A 22,582-nucleotide genomic window follows, 5' to 3' on the forward strand; every position below is an offset into this window, starting at 1 on the left:
TAAATTAATTTTCATTTTTTCCAAACTTACTTCTTTCTGGACTAATGACAGTGGCCACCACCAGAGCAATGTTAAATATTTGTGGTAAGAAATTGTTTTGTTTTGTTTTGTTCCTGATGGTCGTTACTTCTTAGGTTTCTCTATTACACGTGGTACTGGCTTTTGAATTTAATTGTTTGTGTCTTATCATATTAAGGAAGTTGGCATAGTGTTTGTTTCAAAAACAGAAATCTCCTGTTGACAGAAAAGTTGGAAGGGCAGTACAAATAAGTTTTTTTCCTGAACCATTTGAGGGCAAGGTGCCAGGCAACCTGATGACCTATTGCCATCCACTAAATACTTCAGTGTTTGTTTTCTGTAGACAAGTACTATCCCGTGTAACCACACATAGCCATCAAGATGTAGAAATTAACACTGATGTATTACTACCGTTTGATTGTCCCATTCATATTTTGCCAGTTTTCCCAATAATGTCCTTTTATAGCCAAATCTAGAACAGAATCATGGATTCCATTTGGTTTTCAGGTCTTTTTAATCTCCTTCAATCTGAAACAGTTTTTCTTTGACTTTTATGACCTGACGCTTTTGAAGATTATAAGAATGTTAACATAAAATGCCCCTCAACTTGAGTTTGCTTGATGTTTCCGTATGATTGATTTCAGGTTTTGCATCTGTGGCAGAAATGTCACAGAGATATTCTTTGATCACTAGGAACTATCACAATATTCCTATTATTCTTGTTTGTTTTGCCTTTTCCAGGCACCTCCATCTTCTTTGTAATCTTTCTTTTCAACAATTCTGGATCTTTTAGTATTAAATATTTAAATAGTCCAGTATGTGAATTGATAGGAGGATGGGGAAACAAGTGTCCTGGAAATATAAGAAGTAGTTGGTGGGTTGGGGAATGAGTCACAGTAAAGATTTTTGAGCATTAGAGGCTGCAGTGTCAGAATCACCCAGGACAGAAATACAGAATGGTGGCAGAAATACAGAACTAGTCAAATGGGATAGAAAGGAAGAAATTGGTAATTTTTAAAAATTGTTTTGATTATTTGATTATACTGGTTAAATTATTATTATTTTTATTAAAGCCACTTTGAAGACTGTCTTCTAGGCCAAAGCACTGTTTGACCAAATAAGTTGGACTGTCATATCCTTTTGAAGGACATTCATTTTTGTCACTTTTTAATGCATGTATTATTACTCTGCTTATATAAAATAATCTCATTGTAGAACAAATAATTTCAAAAAGTTTTATAATTGTTTAGTGTAAATATTACAGATATTTGATACATTTTCCTCTTTGTGTACAATTGAATCATCTTTAGCCTATTTTTATGTATTTCAATAAGATAAAAATAATCCTTCTAATAACTGCAATATAAATTTTAAGAGTTTGTTGAAATGACAACAAAAACATGACAGTACCTACATTCTCAAAATTATAAGAAGCTCAGTGAGTTGGATTTTATGTTTATTATGGTACTGAAAAGAGAAAAATGGGTGTCGTTTAGACTAAGTTTAATGTTCATTCACTAAACCTTTAGTTGGATCATCCACAATTTCTTAGGGATATTGTAAGGTCCATCATTAAATGTAATTTCTTGCTTACTTAAATGGAAAGCACTGTGGATATATAAATAACATTATCTGAGTTAATATAATACAAATGAGAGGGGAAAGAATGTGAGAATAGTGAACCTGATAGCTGTCTTTGAGGGCCTTTAAGTAGATAGATCTCCTGCCACTCTCCTAGTGGTGTTATGAGTTACCTTAACAGATTAGTACTTGCAAGATAGTTTTTAATTCCGTAAGTAGAAGGTATTATTTCAGTTCTAAATGTATTTTTTAGTTATTCTGAATGACTGTTCTTTCCTCTTGCCTTTTGTCTGACTGAAGATGAGAGTATTACAATTAATTCATGTTAAAATGTAGGTTTTTTTTTTTTTTTCTTTATTTCTTTCTTTAGTAATACTTGGGTGGGGCCAGGAAATTATGGAGGGCCACTGGCTCTGATTTTCCTTTTCCCACCTTTCACTTTCTTTATCCCTGCATATTCGAATCTAAATGGGGGTGGGGTTAAAGGTGGGGATTGAGAAAAGGCAGTTATTCCTTATTTGTAGATGTCCAGGATAGTCTCTGGAGACAAGGAATCCATCATAAAATTTAAGTAGATGGTGAAGCTCTGAGAACTCTTACTTTACAAGGCTTATTATAAGAACTCATGATTTTGCTTTACCCACTTTCCTCATCTTCACTCTGAAAATAAATTGTGTAAGTTTCAACTGTACAGCATTATAGTTCAGTATTTGTAAATGCTGCAAAATGATCAGTGCCACAAGTCCAATTACCATCAATTACTACCGTACAGTTCACCCGTTATACTCACGTTGCCTGTCCCCCAACCCTTTTCGCCTCTTGTAACCACAGATCTCTTCTTTGTATTTATGTATTTGTTCTTGTTTTGTTTGTTCATCTTTATTTTTTGTAAGATTCCACATGTGAGTGAAATCACACAGTTTCTTTCTCTACCTGACTTACTTTGCTTAGCATAATATCCTTGCGGTTCATCTATATTATTGCAAATGACAGGATTTTATTTTTTTATGGCTGAGTAATATTCAGTTGGAGATCAGCCCTGGGATTTCTTTGCAGGGAATGGTGCTAAAGCTGAAACTCCAGTACTTTGGCCACCTCATGCAAAGAGTTGACTCATTGGAAAAGACTCTGATGCTGGGAGGGATTGGGGCAGGAGGAGAAGGGGATGACAGAGGATGAGATGGCTGGATGGCATCACCGACTCGTGATGGACTTGAGTCTGAGTGAACTCCGGGAGTTGGTGATGGACAGGGAGGCCTGGCGTGCTGCAATTCATGGGGTCGCAAAGAGTCGGACACGACTAAGCGACTGAACTGAACTGAACTGAACTAAATATTCAGTTGTGTGTGTTATACATACACATACATATATATACATACGTATGCATATCTTCAGTAGCCATCTGTCAGTGGACACTTAGTTTCCATATCTTGGCTATTTATTATAAATAATGGTGCAGTGAACATGGGGATGCTTATTAGTGTTTTGAATTAGTGTTTTTATTTTCTTCAGATAGATACCTAAAAGCGGAATGGTACGACTTGTGGTAGTTCTCAGTCCTCGTTTTTTATAAAGGAGAACACACCTCAGTGCCGTAAAAGACAAACTCTTGAGCAAACTGTACTGTATTTTGCATATGTCTGCACTTATGTTTGGAGAAGGTAGTGGCACCCCACTCCAGTACTCTTGCCTGGAAAATCCCATGGACGGAGGAGTCTGGTAGGCTGCGGTCCATGGGGTTGCTGAGGGTTGGACTCGACTGAGCGACTTCACTTTCAGTTTTCACTTTCGTGCATTGGGGAAGGAAATGGCAACCCACTCCAGTGTTCTTGCCTGGAGAATCCCAGGGACGGAGGAGCCTGGTGGGCTGCCGTCTATGGGGTCGCACAGAGTCGGACACGACTGAAGCGACTTAGCAGCAGCAGCACTTACGTTGGTTGTCTTAACATCTGTAGTCTGAAGTAAAATGCATATAGATGTCCTTTAAAAAAAAATAGTTAAGCGTTCCACCCCTTGCAACCAGTGCCTTTCTGTTTACTTTGTGACAGATATGTAAAAAGAAATGTTTATATATTTAATTGTTTTATCTTCCAAAGATTCTTCAGCTGAGTTTTTAAAAGTTTATTTCATCTAAACTGCATTTTGTCTTTCTTTTCCTTACTCAGGCTCAGATTGCCTTTCTTCAGGGGGAAAGGAAAGGTCAAGAAAACTTGAAGAAGGATCTTGTGAGAAGAATCAAAATGCTGGAATATGCTCTTAAACAGGAAAGGTAATTCAGTAAAATGGAAGGTAGTATTCTTTTACTGGAATAATTTTTCTGTTACTCCTAACACAGGTTCAAATTTTAATGTGTTCTGTTTGAATTCAGGAACTAGTATTTGTAATAAACATTTAGAAATGGTTGCTATATGTTAATTTGGTGATGAATGTTTAGTAATAATATGACCAAAAACTGATGTATATGGTTTTAAAATTTTTAACAACTTTTTTCCCTACTCTGTCCTTTCTGAAGAAATATGTATACTTCCTGAACTGTCAATATCCATTTCTTTATAGAATTAAAGTAGTTTTTGAATTGTAAAGGAAGTTTCTATAATACTTACTCCCTTTTCCTATCATCTGGTATTGTTCAGTTTGATGTATTTTCCATGGAAAAAACCTGCTCTGGCAGACTATGTTGAGAATCTTTCTTTTTGATATTTTTAGCCTTTGCTATCACCTATTCATATCTCTCCAGAAGTGAATCTTACCTTTCTGTTCTGCTAAGTGTCTAAAATACTCAAGAATTAATCTTGGCTTGCAAGTAAAGGACAATAGGTGATGGATGTGAATTTTGGAAGTTTTCATATGAATTAAGTATTTGCTTTAGCAGATGGTCTTTAGAATTTTTGTCAGCAGCATGAGACAGTTCTTTGTTTTAGATTACTGAGTACTTGAAAGGTGATATTGAAATTCTGTATTTTGCTTTGTTTTTGATCACATGGCCTTTTCATTTTTTTTGAAATTGATGAATGGCTTGTTTGAAAAACTACCATAAAATAACATTTAGCAGATGATATTTATGAATATCAAGAGAGATAAAGCTTTATTAGTTGTGTTTACCTTCATGTGGGATTTTAAATGGCACAAGAGACTGAAAACAGATTGACCTCTTAGTGAAAAATTGGTGGTTCTTTTCATTCCTTGAGAGGTTGATTGAAAGCTGTTTTGGGGAGGTGGGCGGAGAACACTTTTAAAAGTGTGTAATTTGGGAATATCTGAGATTTTAAGCAATCTAAATGATAGGCATAATCAAAGAGAGCATAATAACATTAATAATAACTACTTATTAACTACTATGTATTAGACCTTGAGGCTTAAAAACTAAATAACTTAGAGTTACAGAGTTACAGTAGAGCTATGATTCAGATCCCTCTGGTTTGTCTGCTTCTGAAGCTTGTACTCTACCAGTACATTATACTATCTTATAAGTCAGAAAAATTAAAATATACAAATACTAAACTAACCAAGGACATGGATATGGTATGTATGTGTGTGCATGTGTGTGTGTTTCCCTTCTTAATAACATATTCATTAATCTATCCATCCAATTTAAGTACTGTGCTGGAATTGGGAACAAGCAAGTCACAGTTCTTGTCCTTCACAGCTTAGAGTAGCAGGAAGCAGAGTCATAAATCACAAAAGTGCAGTGCAGTAAGTGAGATGCTATGGGAGAAGTCAGCACAGGGTACAGTGGTACCCAGGGTACAAAGAAGGGAGTGGTTATTTGGATCTGCAGTCTGTGGAAGTAGAAAGGAGGGTGTAATTAGAGGAGGTGAGACATGAACAGCATCATAAAAAATAAGCTGTTTGCCAAGGTTCAGGACGTGGAGATGGTATATTTGACATGAGACAAAGCAGTATGGTATGTTTAGAAATTTGCGATTACTGTGTATGGAAGGTAGGGGTATCAGTTGTAATTTATAAGCTGTAATGGTAGAGGTGGGCAAAAGCCCGATCATGAAGAACCTAACTAAGGAGTTCAAACTCCTGTCTTACATTGGAAATTTTTAAAAAATATTTTATTCTAAAATAATCTCAAACTAATTGAAGTTGAACAAACTGTGTACTGTACCCAGATTTCACCAGTTGAGAACATTTTGCTGTATGTACTTGGATCATGTTCTCTCTGTATACTCATGGCCTTCCCCCACCTCCCCCGCCCCTCCCCCAGAGTCGTTTGCTACTTGTTTGCAGACTTATGCCCCTTTGTCCCTAAATACTTAAGAGAGTATCTTCTAAGAACAAGGACTTTCCCTTAAATAAATATAGTTCATTATTAAGGAAATTTAGTGTTAACATAGTTCTGTTATGTAATATAGCCCATATTCATATATTTCAGTGATGACCTTACTTGATCTTAGAGGCCCAGAAGCAATCCAGTGATGATCTTTATAGCATTTTTTTCCTACCAAATGTGCCAGTAATAATCTTTGTAGTATTTTTTTTTTCCTGGTCCAGGGTCTAGTCTAGTAATATATATTGCATTTATTTGTTGTACTGTTGAAAGGTTTAAGCATAGAATAGTGTTAAATAGATTTTAGAAAATCGCTCTGACCTTAGTTTGGGGGATGAACTGAAAAGATCTGTTAATAGAGGCTGGAAAATTGTAATAGTTTAGGATGAGAAATGATATATTAACTGCTGGAATAGAGGAGTCATCAACTATGAAACATTTTATTTTTTACTTCTAATATTATATTTTTTGGCTGCAGTATGTGGTTTGCAGAATCTTAGTTCCCTGATCAGGGGTCGAACCTGGGCCCCTGGCAGTAAAAGCCCAATCCTAACCACTAATCACCAAGGAATTCCCTATGAAACATTCTAACTAGAAAGAATCCATAAAATTTGGAGGTGACTTGGTATTGGGGATGACGAAGAAAGATAATTCAAGAATGATTTCCAGGTTTCTGGCTTGAGAGAGAAGTTTGAAAATTATAAAGTGAGTTAGAAATAAAAAGGGTAGTAAAGCAGATATAGAAGAGGATTCATGAATAGAGATGTGTACTTGGGAATCATCAATACTGTGGGTAAAATTATAAGAACTTTGAAACAAACAGAACTAGCGTGGAACAAGAAGAGGCAGGAGCCAGTTGCAGGAGTGGTTTGAGGAAAAGACAGAGAAAGAAGCTCTAACCAAAGAGTAGTGGGGAAGGAAGGAGAAAGCCGTGACTGGGAAGCAAGCTAGAGAAGGTGGGAGTTTGACAGTTGCAGATGCCAAACAAATCACAAGCTGTATACTGAAAATAGTTCTGGACTTGCCACTTAGGTGCTTGTTGGTATCCTTGCCAGAACAGCGTTAGTGAAGTAGCAGGAACATAAACCAGATCACAGGGGATTGAGAGGTGAGAAGGATGGATAGAGTGGAGACAGATAGAGTTGTTTATTCTTTCAAGTAGTTTGACTTTGGAGAACATAAAAGATAAACAGCTAGTGGCTGAGTCTAGGGAAGATTGTTCTTTGTTTTTTAATTTAAAGGGATTCTCCTGGAAAAGTATCCCTGATTTCATATCTTTTGAAGTTCATGGAACTTTGTGCCATTACATTGGGAATAATCTCCTAATGTATGGCACCACTGAAGTGTGTAATAAATTAAGGAATTAAAAAAATGCTTTGTGAATTAGAGCTCTTAAACATTTAAGTTCTCTTCACTGTGAAATTATTTTTATAATGCCTAGTAATTTTTTAAAAAAAATTAGAGCTATAAAGCATTTCAGTTCTTTTCATTTTAAAATTATTTTTTCTAATGCCTTAAGCCAGTTTTTGGTTTTTTTTTTTTAACTGCGGAAAATTTGAAACGCAGACATACAGAGACTAATATCCTTTATATACACCTCCAAGCCTCAACAGTTAACATTTTTGTCGGTCTTGCCTTATCTGAAATCTATTTTAGAGCAAATTCTAGGCATCTTGTCATTTAACCTGTAAAAACCCAAGTAAGGATCATGGTTTTGAGTTGCTGGTTATAGATTTTCTAACTAGTCCCACTTAAAAAGGTCCACAGTTAAGTAAAACTGAATCTTTAACATTACAGAAAGATTACTCACCTAGTGTGGGTTTAACAGAGCATTCCTGAAAGGGTGATAAAATTTACAAAATGAAAAAATTACATATAATTTTCCAAGAACACATGGGGTATAACCTCAGGTTTTTTCAGGAAGTTCTATACTGAAGAATCTCAAGCACTATATAAAATATAATTCTAAAACATTTCTTCCATTTGCTCCGCATCTCTTGTGTCTGCTCCAATGTAAAAACCCAGCTATCATCCTTGCCTCTAATACATTTTCTCATTCTAATCTTTATTTTCCACATCCACAGGATTCATTTTCTAAATCACAAATGTTATATCCTTGCATAAAAATATCTAGCTAATTTCAGAATTCTTAGTAAAGCCGTTTACATCCAGGCCTCTTTCTAGTCCTGTACATATGCACACACACACGCACACACACTGTGCTTTTCCACACCCCTCCCCCACTCTTAAGATGTTCCTTCTGACCAAAATACCTTCTTCAGCAATCCATTTGTCTGATTGTAAAACTGATTGCAGGTTTTGAGGTTTCTTTTTGATAGCTGTCCTTGACTGCTGTCAGGACCTTTGACAGAATTAGATAATCCCTTATCTGAATTTGTGTAACATTTGGTATAACTCATAGTTCTTATCCACAGTGTTATTTATTTACATTTCTGTCTCTTCTTCATCTCCTTACCTCTACCCTTAAGCAACTATAAGCTGCACATTATTCCCAGCAGCCAGTAAGTGCAGTATCTGTCATAATAATTTAATAACAGTTTGTTGGATTTAATCAAATTATTTTTGTCAACATTTGAAGGGTGGTTGGAATGCTGTGTTATATTCCAAGCATATCATATGTAATAATTGACTTTGAAACAAAACCATAATGGGATGTCATTAATATGTTTAATATATTGTAATTATATGATTTTCATGCAGTTTTATCCAGTAAAGGGCAGTTGGGAGGCGTAGCTATGTATCAAATGTAGAGTTCTTAGGCATGAGATTTACTGTTTAACATGGAGTCAGATATAGATAGAAAAAGATTAGGGAACAAGAAAATTGTTGACAGTGAGATGAAGGGTTAAAACAATGGGAAATGATATAAGTGGAAAGGTATTTTAGCATATTGACTTCAAAAGAAATGTTACTAAATTGAGTTCTGTGAGTAAATTGTTTTTCAGTGAATTGAACAATTCAGTAAGGAGACCCTGATTTATGGGAACATGGCTTGTAGCAAACACAGCAGTTCTTTATTTTGTCTTTATCTAATTTTTTTGGAAATGTTATTCATAGTGTTTTGTTATATACATTGTATAGAATATTTTCTATTCCTTTTTTTGTAAACTCTGTTGTAGTTTTTCCCAAGACCACTAGGATGCACTATACTGCAGCATTTTGGGTTTGAAATTTTTTTTCATATGTGTTTATATATGTATCTGTGTGTATATAAATATATATATAGAACAAAAATATGTAAGTTAACTCCATAAAACTTCATTACTGCTTTTATTCTGTCTTCAGGCCAATTACTTTTAATTGCTATTTTGACTAATAGGAGGTATTGTTACTTCATCTTATGGTAGATGAAGTACATGTCTGAAAAATCTAAAGATTGACCATTACATTTAAAAACCATAACACACACATATAAAACACACAGAAATGTATGCACACACATACACACATACAGTATTATGTGCCTTATTTTTTTTTTTTTTACTTAAGTCTAAAGCTCAATCCCATATTTGTACACAAAGATGTTCTTTTTTCTTTTTAGTGGGTATATATTATCACAAAACTTTTAATATACAAAACATATAAAGATTAATATAAAAAAATACTAATTACCCACCACCTACCTTAAGAAATAGAACATCAGTTATCTGTAATTTTCAGAGATTTTCTTAACATTCCCCTCTGTATAAAATTTTCATTTTTTTCCTGCTATGACTGAAAAATAATTAATTCAAAATAGGATGAAGAATTCCAATATTTTACACATTTGAGCAAATTATTTTCATTTTATTTATCCTTTTCTTGAAATATAAAAATTTTAAACTAACTGCTCAGTTAGTCTTTTTTTTTTTTTCAGTTATTTTATAAAGAAAAAAATAACTTACAAATTTGGCTCTTTGGTTGCCCTTACGTGCATGAGTGCATGCTAACTCTGTTCCATTGTGTGTGCTAAGTCTCTTCCAACTCTCTGCGACCTTATGGACTGTAGCCTACCAGTCTCCTCTGTCCATAGGATTCTCCAGGCAAGGATACTAGAAATGGGTTGTCATGCCCTCCTTCAGGGGATCTTCTTGACCCAGGGATCAAACCCACGTCTGTTATCTCTCCTGCATTGGCAGGCATGTTCTTTACTATTAGCAACACATGGGAAGCCCTTATTCCTTCTTTATTATTTGTTTTTTCAAATTATTATTGTTGTTGCTTTTATCCCAGTCTTATTATATTGAATATTATAATAGCCTCAATATTTGGGGGAAGCAAGCAAGTAAAAATATACAACCTTAAGTATGGTTCATTTTTAGTTTACCTTTTAATTTTGTACCTTATTTGGATTATTTTTCTCATCTTAGATGGTTTAATCTGAGATGGTTAAATCACATGAATCAGAGATGATAACATCTAGTTAACTTTTAAGAGAAAATATTCCTGTTCACAGTTCTTCCTGACTTCATCTTAAAAAGGCAGAAGATACCTTGACTGTTAAAAAATATGTTTATTTCTTCGAGAATGTCTTATTCAACACTGATAATTCAAGCTGATTCCTCCTCCCCCTTTTGGATTGTTCACTCTAATGCATACTTAGCAAAGCATAATTGCCTGACAATGCAGAGTATTATGGGTGACCTTTTTTTTCTTAAAGATAAAAAAGCTCAATTTTGAGAAAGATTAGTCTTTTTCAAGTTTATTTCACAATCCAAACTTATCTATTGCTTTTGATAGAATTGTACTCTGGCAGTCCTCAAGAAAATCTGAATACTGCAGAAACTAGAATGTTACAGGGTTCATTCATAATTATAGAAACAAGATTTATCATTCTCAGTGTTATTACTTTTTTGTTGTAACAGAACTTGATGGTGTAACAGCAAAATGATAATGGAAAGCACTTTTACATTAAGACTTTGATACTGTGGAAGGCTTTGAACAGTTAAAAGTTAGTCAGGACTACTGCATACTGATAACTACTCCTATTACATATCTTAAGGTTCATTTAACTGTGTTTTAAGATGGTTTGTATTTTCTTATTTCTTTGTTAGAGCCAAATACCACAAGTTGAAATATGGGACAGAATTGAATCAGGGAGATATGAAGCCTCCAAGCTATGATTCTGGTAAGCTAATTTTCAAGGAAGTTTAAGTAATTAAAAAGAAATTAATATCCAGTATTTTGTAGCAACAGTATTTATAACTGCAAGTTAATTTCTAATTATTTGCATATTAGTTATTTTTTCTGACCTGCATATCTTTGGGCACTAATCTCTTAGTGTCATTTAGATCATTTTCCACCACCTTCCTTCCTTTCCCCTCGTCCCCTTTCTTGCAGTTCCCCATTTTCTGCTTATGTTCTGCACTTACTGGAAGGATCAGAATTCATGGGGTAACATGCACCAACATAACTGTGTCTTGCTGGGTCCCCACAATTTTAATGGGAACTTTGAGATGTGTAATACAAAGTACACCATGCCCTTGAAATCCTGAGAGAAAGAGTATAAGCCGTGGAGGTAAGAGATTTCTTCTTTCAGTACAAGAGAATTACTCATCCTTTAAGTCTAATCTCTCAATTTCAGGTGCAAAATTGTTTTGAACTTTTTTACCCATGGGACATTCTGTAACCAGGACAGTGTTTGTAACAGCTGAAGCATTTATTATCTTTTTGTGTTATTTCTTCCTTTTTCTTTCTCCTGTCTTCCTCATCACCCCATCAAATAATAAAACAGTAGTACTTGTAAAGATATTAAGGAATATAATTGACTAATATGTTAGTAGGTGTTAGGGGAAAGCAAGAAAAATTGTTGAAAAGCCATCACCACGTTTCAGATGAGTATGTTTCTGACATGATGTCAGGTTAAATTCCTGGATCAAACGTCTGATATAACTATCACATGCTGGGCTTTATATACATTAACTTTAATTCTTAATGTAATTATTCAATAAAAGTAATATTATTTTCATTTTACTTGTATGAAATTTAAACTCAGAGAAGTGCAGAAATTTCCCCAGGGGTTACACGGCTATTAATGGGAATATGGATCTGAATGGGAATATAATCTTCTGACTCCAAAACTCAAATTCTCCCCATTTGACCACACTATTTCTATGTTTGACAGTATCTGAAGGAACAGAATAATTCCTAATGCACTGCCAATTTTGTAGTTCACTTTAATGTAGTAATGTTATTAACATGTTTCCACAGCTGAATATTGAATCCTTGAGATTTAGAGCAATACCAGTTGATCACTGACATTTTTTTGTTGTTATTTTTTGGTGATCAGATTTTCTCTCAGATCATGCTGTCAGCAGTAAGGAAAGATGGGTTCAGTTAAGTTCAGTCGTGTCCGACTCTTTGCAACCCCATGGACCGCAGCACAAACTCATGTCCATTGCGTTGGTGATGCCATGCAACCATCTCATCTTCTGTCATCCCCTTCTCCTCCTGCCTTCAGTCTTTCCCAGTATCAGGGTCTTTTCCAGTGAGTCAGTTCTTCACATCAGGTGGCCAGAGTGTTGGAGTTTCAGCTTCAGCATCAGTCCTTTCAATGAATATTCAGGACTGATCTCCTTTAGGATGGACTAGTTGGATCTTGCAGTCCAAGGGACTCTCAACAGTCTTCTCCAGCACCACAGTTGAAAGGCATCAATTCTTCAGTGCTCAGCCTTCTTTATGGTCCAGCTCTCACATCCGTACATGACTACTGGAAAGATGGGTTAGAGAGGAGAAAAATGGAGATGGGGAGACTGGTTAGAGGACTTTACAACCTCCTGGGCAAATGAGGAAGGTTACCTTGACAAATGTACCAACAATGGAGTTGAAGAGAAGTGATTGTGTTCAGGAAATACTTAGGAAGTAAAATCTGCAGGATATTAGTTCTTGTTTAGATGGAGGGTTTTTTTAAAAAAGGGAGATGCAAAGATGACTTCCACACTTCTAGTATAAACAACTAGACCAAAACTGTGTTTGGAAGATGCTGGGTGCACGTTTGGATTTATTTGTTAGGCCATCAAATGAAAATAGCTGGTATACAGTTGGACAGGTGAGTCTGGAGCTTCAGCCAAATATAGGGGTTTAATATGTAGATTCGGAGAAGGCAATGGCAACCCACTCCAGTACCCTTGCCTGGAAAATCCTATGGACAGAGGTGCCTGGTAGGCTGCAGTCCATGGGATTGCGAAGAGTCGGACACGACTGAGCGACTTCACTTTCACTTTTCACTTTCATGCATTGGAGAAGGAAATGGCAACCCACTCCAGTGTTCTTGCCTGGAGAATCCCCAGGGAAGGCAGAGCCTGGTGGGCTGCCGTCTCTGGGGTTGCACAGAGTCGGACACGACTGACGCGACTTAGCAGCAGCAGCAGCAGCAATATGTAGATTTCAGAGCATAAGCAGTACTAAATTACACTCAACACCAGTGGGGTGGAAGAGCTCAGCCAGGGATCTTAGGCAGAGTAAGAAGAGGACCTGAATGGAGCCTTGAGGAATGGTGGCATTTAGAAAACTGGTAGAACAATAGAAACTTGAAAAGGAAACTGCTGAGGATTATTTTACTAGGATTTGGAAAATCAGGAGAGTGGAAATCAAGAGAAGAGAGGATTTCTGGAAGGAAGGATCCTTCAGTATTATAGATTAATGCCTTGGGGTCTGAAGAGTATCTCTGGGATTTAGTGACACACAGGTCACTGGAAACTTTATTGTGAACAGCTTTGGGAGAGAGTTGAGGGCAGAAATGGAGACTGTATGTGGAAAGTGAAGGCTAAGTGTGGTAAACTTTTAGGAAGCTGAGGTTGTGGAGGTGAAGGCAAGGTATAAGCGGAAATGGCTGAAGGGACCAGTGGGGTCAATGAAGAGACAGAGTGTGTGTGTGTGTGTGTAAGTGATATGTTTCTTAGAGGAGGAACTAATCAAAGGGAGAGAGAATAGCGATACTTAAAATATGAAGGTATCTGAAGAAATAATAGAAATTCTGATCATAGCTGAAGAATAGCAGGAGAAGCGTGCATGCCTTTTATTGTTACCAAGAGAGAATGTAGGAAGTTAGGTGATGGGTCTACAGGTTTGGGTTTTGGTCTAGTGGTGGGTATTTAACATAATAGCTGTATGTATGAGACAGGATTACCTGCGTGGCTAAGTGGCACTCCGTAGGTCCCCACTACAGGCAGCTTATCCTCCCTGCTCCCTCTTCCTCCTTGCGTTCCTCTTGCCTGTTTAGGCCTCACACAGGTTCCCTGGTAGTGCTCAGGGCTTGGGACTACATGCTCCTGCCCTTCTTTCCCCTCTTCACAGTCTGCCAGGGTCTGCCCCGAGAGGTAGACCAAAGACCCAGGACTTTTCTCAGTAGCCAATCCCACCCTCCTCTAATTGTCTTTTTATCAAGTTGAAGAGAAGATTTCAGCAATCCCCAGCATTTGAGCTACTCAAATGTTAGGGGCCAGAAGGGACAGTGTGTTTAAAACCACCCTTAAAAGGCTCTGGCCTTAGACCTGTGGCTCCCCCAGTTCCAGGGACCCCACATCTTTCTGGCAGAAATGTGGGGAGGGGGCTCCAACCTGAGCAAAGGAATCAAAGGGAAAACATTCAAACTGCCCCCAAATCTACCAGCCATCTCCAGGGGCTCTGTGACACAGCCCTGGCCTTCTGAAATGTGACACTTACGAAAAGTGTCTCCAAAGGGAAGAGGAGACCTGGCTGTCCCTGGCGATCCTTTGGAGGCTGGGGGAGGAACTTCCAGAGGAGTCCCTTCTTGCTCAGAGCCATTTTGGGAGGAAGTGGGAACCAACAGCCTTTGGGGGTAAGGCCTGGTGCCACTCAGCACACCCAAGCATCAGGTCAGGTCCTTGTAGTAAAAAAATGTGAAGTTTAGATTCAGCTTTTGGGGGAGCAGGATAAACTACCACCCGACCACGTGTGTGACTTCTCAATTTCCCACTGCAATTTCCATTTTTTTAAATAGGAATTTTCAAACCCCTGTGCTTGTCTAATGTCTGCTCGGAACAATTCGAGACCCTGTTACTGTTTTGAGATGCATGCATGTTAGAAGATGAATCTCCAACCCGGGGAAAAAAATAAAACTCAAAAAAGCTTTGTGTTAAAAAAAAAAAAATGCATTAGAGGTTTAAGAAAAGTAGAGAAGGTTTAAAATAATAATGAACAGGAGGACAAACTTACTAAGGAATAGTAGGATTGAGAAAAGTTAAGGGTTCAATTGAGTTGTATAATCAGAGTTTATATAGAAGTGCTGCTTTGTACAATTGGAGCCTAGGTAAAAGATAATAGAATGAAAATAGTGAACAGCTGGATTCAGGGAGAGATAAAGGGACAAGAAAATTGGAGACATTATCAAAAGAATGATTGAATTGATAGACCCTGAACTAAGACTGGCAAGGAAAGAAAGTGAAGACAGAAGGAAGCTAATGGATCAAAGCAAGTGGATAGGCTACAATCTAGGGCAGGTCAGCAAACTCTTTTGTAAAGGACCAGATAGTAATATGTAGGCCATTTGTTCCCTGTTGCAACTACTCAGCTCGGCTGTTGTAACTTGAAAGCAGCCACAACACATAAATGAATAAGTGTGGCAGGCTGGGTTTGAAAAGTGAAAGTGAAGTAGCTCAGTCATGTCCAACTCTTTGCAACCCCATGGACTATAGCCTACCAGGCTCCTCCATCCATGCGATTTTCCAGGCAAGAGTACTGGAGTGGGTTGCCATTTCCTTCTCCAGGGGATCTTCCCAACCCAGGGATTGAACCCTGGTCTCCCGCACTGTAGACAGATGCTTTATCATCTGAGCCACCAGGGAAGCCCAAACAGGCTGGGTTTGATCTGCAGGCTAATGTTTGCTGACCCCTGATCTAAGGTTCCACCTAAAGTCAAAGTGCCTAGTGAATTGGAAGTATTGAGCCTGAAGGATATGCTCAGAAAGTGAGTTTGCATCAGTGACAGTTCTTCATAATGACAAGGTCTAAGGCATGACAGCTAAGAGAGGGTGGTGGTTGTGCAGAAGCTGAAGTGAACCACCCACATGAATATTAACTTCACTCAAGATGATGTAAAAGTTTGGTTGCAGAGGAAGCATGTGAGCCTAACTTAGAGCATTACCAAGGGGTTTGTAAATTAAGTGATAAGGACAGTGACTAGGAGAAGGTATAGAAGGTGGGGTATCCAAATTAAAGAAAAGAAGCAGGGATTTTTCCTTCTTCATTATTTTATCCATTTATTGTATTTTCCTAAAATTGACAATCCAGATGTTTTCTGAAATATTCTTCACAAAAATTAGTTTCCTTTTTTTTTCTATTTTGTTCCACTTGCAAACCCTTACCGTTTCTATTTCATAACTTACGTTATGTTAAAATCTATTTATTTTTCATACGTCAGTTTCTTCTGCTTAATATTAAAAGCCATATACTTATTTAAAATAGAATGTCTTTATCCAAAGTAACAAATTCTGCCTTCTAACTGAGATGTTCAGACCTTTCACTGGCTTCCCAGGTGGCTCAGTGTAAAGAATCCACTTGCCAATGCAGGAGATATGGGTTCAATCCCTGGGTTGACCCAGGTTGACCCTACATTATTATTTTTGTTTCAGTAATTCTCTTTCAAAGAGATTTAAATAACGTAAAAAGCATAGATATCCAGTGCCTATCTTTCCTTTGTGTGCATCCGTATCTTCCAATATCATTTTCCTTCGGTCTTGAGGACTTTAACACATGTGCTGCTGATAATGCCTTCTTTCAGCTTTTGTGTGTCTGAAAGTCTTTATGTTGTTGCTTTTATCGTTTCTGACGTGGTATCTTCTGTCATCCATACATTTCTCTGTGTATTTGTTGTTATTCAGTCCCTCAGTCGTGTCTGACTCTTTGCAACCCCATGGACTGCAGCACGCCAGGTTTCCCTGTCCTCACTGTTGCCCAAAGTTTGCTCAAACCCATGTCCATTGAGTTGGTGATGCCGTCCAACCATCCATCCTCTGCCGCCCCCTTCTCCTCTCTATATGTGACCTTTTTCTCTATCTGCTTTTAAGATTTATCTCTTTCTTATTTGTTTTAAGCGATTTTATCATAATGTGCCTTGGTATAGTTACCTCCTCTCCTCTCCCCAGTATTTCTTGTGCTTGGGATTTGTTGGGTTTCTTGGATCTATGGGTTTATAGTTTTCATGAAATTTGGAACTTCTCAGCCATTATATCTTCATTTTTCTTTTGGTTTCTCCTCCTTATGCTATGATCAGGAAACTGTCAGGGCAATAAACTGGAACAATCATAGGGCTCACCTGTTTGCTTCCTTTTTCTCAGAATTGCTATCCTTCATTGTCTGATGTTCAGTGTCTTAACCATCGTATCTCTATTTTGTTTTATAGTTGCTTCAGGCAGGAGGGTAACTTGGGTCCTTGTTACTCCAACTTGAAATGCCAGTCAAATACTTTTAATATTACCCAGAAATTGAAATCCTACCCACTTTAAAATCCTCACTTTTATATAATGTCACTTTTTTTTACATGATAAGGTAAGAATGAATCTGATAGTTGATGAGTACTTACTAACCATTGAGAGAACTAAATGTTTAGCCTGGATAAGGAAGTGTTGGGAAAATCAAGTCCACATGTGACCCAGAGAGTCAGGTTTTTTTAAAAAACAGAGAAAGGAAAATTCACTTCTGAGAAATTTATTCAAAATCAGTATTTCTGTCTTTATAATTATTTGCAGGTGTTGAAACTTACTGCTGTATAGACAGCTATACCATTGATTATTTCTCTGCGTCAATGGAAAATAGATTTGGTAATGTTGAGTAAAGAGCCTGTCTTATGTTTGTTTGGTTAAGGTCTTGATCACAGACATGGTCTTAGATCATTAATTCATACATTAATCTAATAAAAGAACTAAGGTAAGCAGTTTCCTCAAATCCATTGCCAAGGAGATAAGGACTCTTCAAGCTCTGTAGGTCTTTGACAGTCTTCATTCTTACTGATTGTTGTGACTGGTTATATTATATACTGGTGATTATATATATAAGGTTTCATTTATTCCCTTGCAGTCATCTGGAGCCTAGTCATGATCCAGTGTGGAATGATATAATAATGAGCAGTTCATAACCTTACTGTTTTTGTCACAGAGCTGGGTTAACTGAGACAAGTTAGTCCTTTCTTTTTTTCTTTAAAGTATAATTATATTAGTCTCAGGTATACAACATGGTGGTTTGATATTTTAATATATTATAAAATGACCACTCACGGATCAGATTTTATTGCAATACAAGAATACAGTTTTTAAAAGAGGGTAAGGATGCATTCTTATTTGATTTGGCTTTATTTTTTATTAAGGTATAATTTATTTACAGTAAAATTCACCTTTCTAGCTACCAAAGTAGACAAAGGCAGTTGAGTGTATCTGAGGATGGTATAGAAAGGATTTAGGCATATTTTGATGGGAAATTAGATGATCTCAAAAGTTCTTTCACATCTGAAATTTTTGGTCTTTTGAAATGTCAGTATAGATATTCTTACTTGGCAAGTACAGGCTACTCACTTGACCTAAGAAGTGGAAGAACATATTATGTTATACACACAGTTCCTGAATGTGTCAGTCAGTGGAAACAATGTATTATTTTTCCTTACTATTTAGACATTGTTTTTCTTTCCTTTTTTCTTTTTCAAGTAAATGTTCTTTGAAGTCATCCCAAAGTAATCTTCCTTTGTGAGTTAATCTCCACCCCACACACCTGCCCGCCCTCCCCCACCCCCCCCCCACCCCCCCCCCCCCTTTCCTGCTCTCTCTCTGGTATGTCACAGAACTTGGTCTGGTTATTTTAAGAGAATAATGAAAATGCAAGATCTAATTCTTATTTTCATTTACATGTTTCTCTAATCTCTTCCCATTGTAATGAGAGCATATGGAGAAAAACATGTGAGCTCTGGAGTCACGCAGTCATGATTTCAATACTCACAGCTGTATTTTTAACTTAGAAACCTTACAATTAATCTGCAAAACATCTCTCTCATCTTTAAAATGGGGATAGTAATAATACCTGTCTTTGGAGGTTGTAAAGATTAAAAGAATAGTGTATATGTTTTTAGCACAGCATCTGGAACACATTAAATGTTTTATATCAAGTATCATAAAAGAAAATTCCCCAATCTCTCTTATAGCTCCACTTGAATAAAAATCCTATGAAGACCACAGTTTCTTATAGTTTAATCAAGGGCTAATGGAGGGTGTGAACTTTTTTTTATGTTTTTAAAGTTGAGCTATCCTGTAGTTTGGAAATTCTTTATTCCAGACTTACCAAGGAGAAAGCTCTTTTTATTTTATCTTCTTCTTGGAAGATTTGGCTTCTACCATATGATGAATTTTAAGCTCTCTGGGACCTAGGAAGTTTCCATCTGAAGAATGTCTTAAGAAAAGAATGCTTGAGGTTTTCATTTAATAACTAGTGAAGGAAATAGGTTTGGTTTGGTTTTATCTATCTGTTCTTTACCAGACAGGCTTTTTTTCCCCCCTTCCTTGTAAACAGTCATTCCTGGGCATTTAGTTCTCATTCTGATGTGGTGCTTCATAATACTTTTATTTAATTTTTGTGTGACTTCATTTGTCCTAGAGGAAAATTCTCAGGTTACCTAAAAATTAGGGGAAAGGCCCTTATTTTTAGTTCTGAAACTCTCAGGGAAATTTAGTAGCAATAATGAATTTATTTTAGAGTTTCCTTATAGAAATTAAGGGGTTTCACAGGCACCAGTGGTATTAAAAAAAAAAAAACCCACCTGCCAGTGCAGGAGACATAAGACACACAGGTTCAATCCCTGGGTCAGGAAGATCCCTAGAGGAGGGCATGGCAGTTGACTCCAGTATTCTTGCCTGGAGAATCTCATGGACAAAGGAGCCTGGCAGTCTGCGGTGCAGAGAGTCAGACATGACTGAAGCAACTTAGCACACATGCACATAGAAATTAAAACTTAAATTGTCCTAAAACGTACCTGGAAAACTGCATGGACAGAGGAGTCTGGCAGGCTACAGTTCATGGGATTGGAAAGAGTTGGAATGACTGAGCACAGCATGCACTCAAAACATCCTTTACAGTGAAGTGTTCTTAATCTTATAAATTTTTATTGGATATTTCTAATGAGTTGAATTGTCCTCTAATGTATATTACATCAGTTTTTTTATGTTTTAATGTTTTCCAGATGAAGGTAATGAAACAGAGGTACAGCCACAACAAAACAGCCAGTTAATGTGGAAGCAAGGTCGGCAACTACTCAGACAGTAAGTATCTCATGAAAGTATCTGCTATGAAAAAACTTCATTGAATTACGAATCCTTTTTCATTTTAAACACGTTTTCCCCTATGGAGGAATTTATTTTTCAATAACTATTAACTCGGATTATCAAGAATAGATTTGCTTTCCATAGCAAATAATCCGTAGATTAGCTTTATCTATCCATAGATTAGCTTTATCAAAAAGTACAGTTTAGAGCTTCTAATTTATTATATGCTTAAATGTATGGTCTGAAGAATTCTGTACCCTTAAAGTTACTTTTTTCTTTGCACTTTTTTTACATGAATATACATATGCTTTAATATGAGTCTACTCATGATATCTTTAAGTTATGTTTTTAACCTTTATTTTAAATAGATGGAAGAACTTACTGGATTCCCCAAATTTGTATATATTATGCTAACATATAGTCACTCCTATAAAATGTGAATTTGAGAGTATAAAGAGGGACCAGAGCTGGGTTGAGATTCAGATGTCAAGCAGTGGGGCTAGACCCACTCATCAGCTCAGTGCCTAACCCTTGCATGTTATATTTGAAATTGGTATTTTGATTTGTGTCTCAGTAAAATGAGATTTGCTACCTGGTTTATTCTTTTGGGTTTGCTTGTGAATAGTCTAAACCTGTTGTTTCCAAAGTGGATTGCATGCCAGTCATTCTTTTGATAATGGGGAGAGGATAGTAAAGTTTCTCCTTACCTCTATTTTTTTTAATCTCCTCAAAGTTAGAAGAAAATGAGACTTCATTAGTATTTAATAAGTGGGCTTTCACTTTGGTCTTAAAAGTGGTTTGTGTGTTTTCCTTTTATAAATAAATAAGTGTTCTTAAAGTGCTGATTTTGTCTTTTTTTTTTTTTAATGACAGTGGTTATGATGGCAATCCAAGAAGTATTTTTAAAAGACTCACCTGCCTCTCAGAGGTGACATTTTATTAGGTTCATGCGGGCCTAATTGTGATCTCAGATCATGAATTTTAAATCATTATAACTAGACTCAAACATATCTCTATTAATAAAAATAGGAACCATTAACATCAACACATTTTTACCAATGAAAAACAAGATTGTTTATTCTTGTAGGGTAAAAGTCCATGCCTCGAGATTTGATGAACTCTTAGAAAGCATTTTCTGTCTCTTTCTGGTTGAGGAAGCATTTCCCCTGCAAAAAGTTGTTGAGTTGCTTGAAGAAGTGGTAGTTGGTTGGCGAGAGGTCAGATGAATATGGCCAGTTGTCCTATAAAATCCACTTTTCATTGCAGATCACAATCCGATCAAGCAATGGTTTGTTGTTGTTTCCTAGAATAAGAGATGATGACACTTCAAAATGACAATTTATTTTTCTTTTTCTGTTCTGAGGCACCCATTTATCAAGCTTTTTCACCTTTCCAATTTGCTTCAAATGCCAAATGACCATAGAATGGTTGACGTTGAGTTCTTTGGCAGCTTTTCCTGTAGTTGTAAGAGGATCAGCTTTGATGTTGCTCTCAGTTGGTTGTTGTTAACTTCTGATGGCCGGCCACTGTGCTCCTCATCTTCAAGGCTCTCCTCTCCTTTGCAAAACTTCTTGAACCACCACTGCACTGTACATTTGTTAGCAGTCCTGGGACAAATGCATTGTTGATGTTGTGAGTTGTCTCTGCTGCTTTACAACCCATTTTGAACTTTAAAAAATTGCTTGAATTTGCTTTTTGTCTAACATCATTTCCATAGTCTAAAATACATATAAAATAAGCAGGAAGTACCAAGTCATTAAAGCAAAAAAACATAAAGTGAGAAATGCACATTAAAATGATGTATAACATAGCCACATTTATTTAAGAATGTATTTCTGTATCAAATGGCAAAGTTCAACAGTGCAAAACCACAATTACTTTTGCACCAACCTAAATATTAGTGGAAAATTCTGAAAGAGATGGGAATACCAGACCGCCTGACCTGCCTCTTGAGAAACCTATATGCAGGTCAGGAAGCAACAGTTAGAACTGGACATGGAACAACAGACTGGTTCCAAATAGGAAAAGGAGTACATCAAGGCTGTATATTGTCATCCTGCTTATTTAACTTATATGCAGAGTACACCATGAGAAACGCTGGGCTGGAAGAAGCACAAGCTGGAATCAAGATTGCCGGGAGAAATATCAATAACTTCAGATATGCAGATGACACCACCCTTATGGCAGAAAGTGAAGAGGAACTACAAAGCCTCTTGATGAAAGTGAAAGAGGAGAGTGAAAAAGTTGGCTTAAAGCTCACCATTCAGAAAATGAAGATCATGGCATCTGGTCCCATCACTTCATGGGAAATAGATGGGGAAACAGTGTCAGACTTTATTTTTTTGGGCTCCAGAATCACTGCAGATGGTGATTGCAGCCATGAAATTAAAAGATGCTTACTCCTTGGAAGGAAAGTTATGACCAACCTAGATAGCATATTCAAAAG

The 22,582-nt window shown here is 36.7% G+C and overlaps 1 protein-coding gene across 2 annotated transcripts in view; it reads left to right on the forward strand.

The window, feature by feature from the left end:
• STRN (striatin, calmodulin binding protein) overlaps nt 1–22,582 on the forward strand; it is a 111,322-nt gene that overhangs the window by 36,322 nt on the left and 52,418 nt on the right. For both annotated transcript variants that reach the window (XM_010838612.1, XM_010838613.1), the window contains exons 2-4: nt 3,765–3,868; nt 10,930–11,003; nt 20,055–20,133. In XM_010838612.1, the coding sequence (XP_010836914.1) occupies nt 3,765–3,868; nt 10,930–11,003; nt 20,055–20,133 (257 nt within the window). The remainder of the gene's footprint in view (nt 1–3,764; nt 3,869–10,929; nt 11,004–20,054; nt 20,134–22,582) is intronic.

Source organism: Bison bison, unplaced genomic scaffold, assembly GCF_000754665.1.
Source record: "Bison bison bison isolate TAMUID 2011002044 unplaced genomic scaffold, Bison_UMD1.0 scf7180017864100, whole genome shotgun sequence".
Lineage (NCBI taxonomy): Eukaryota > Metazoa > Chordata > Mammalia > Artiodactyla > Bovidae > Bison > Bison bison.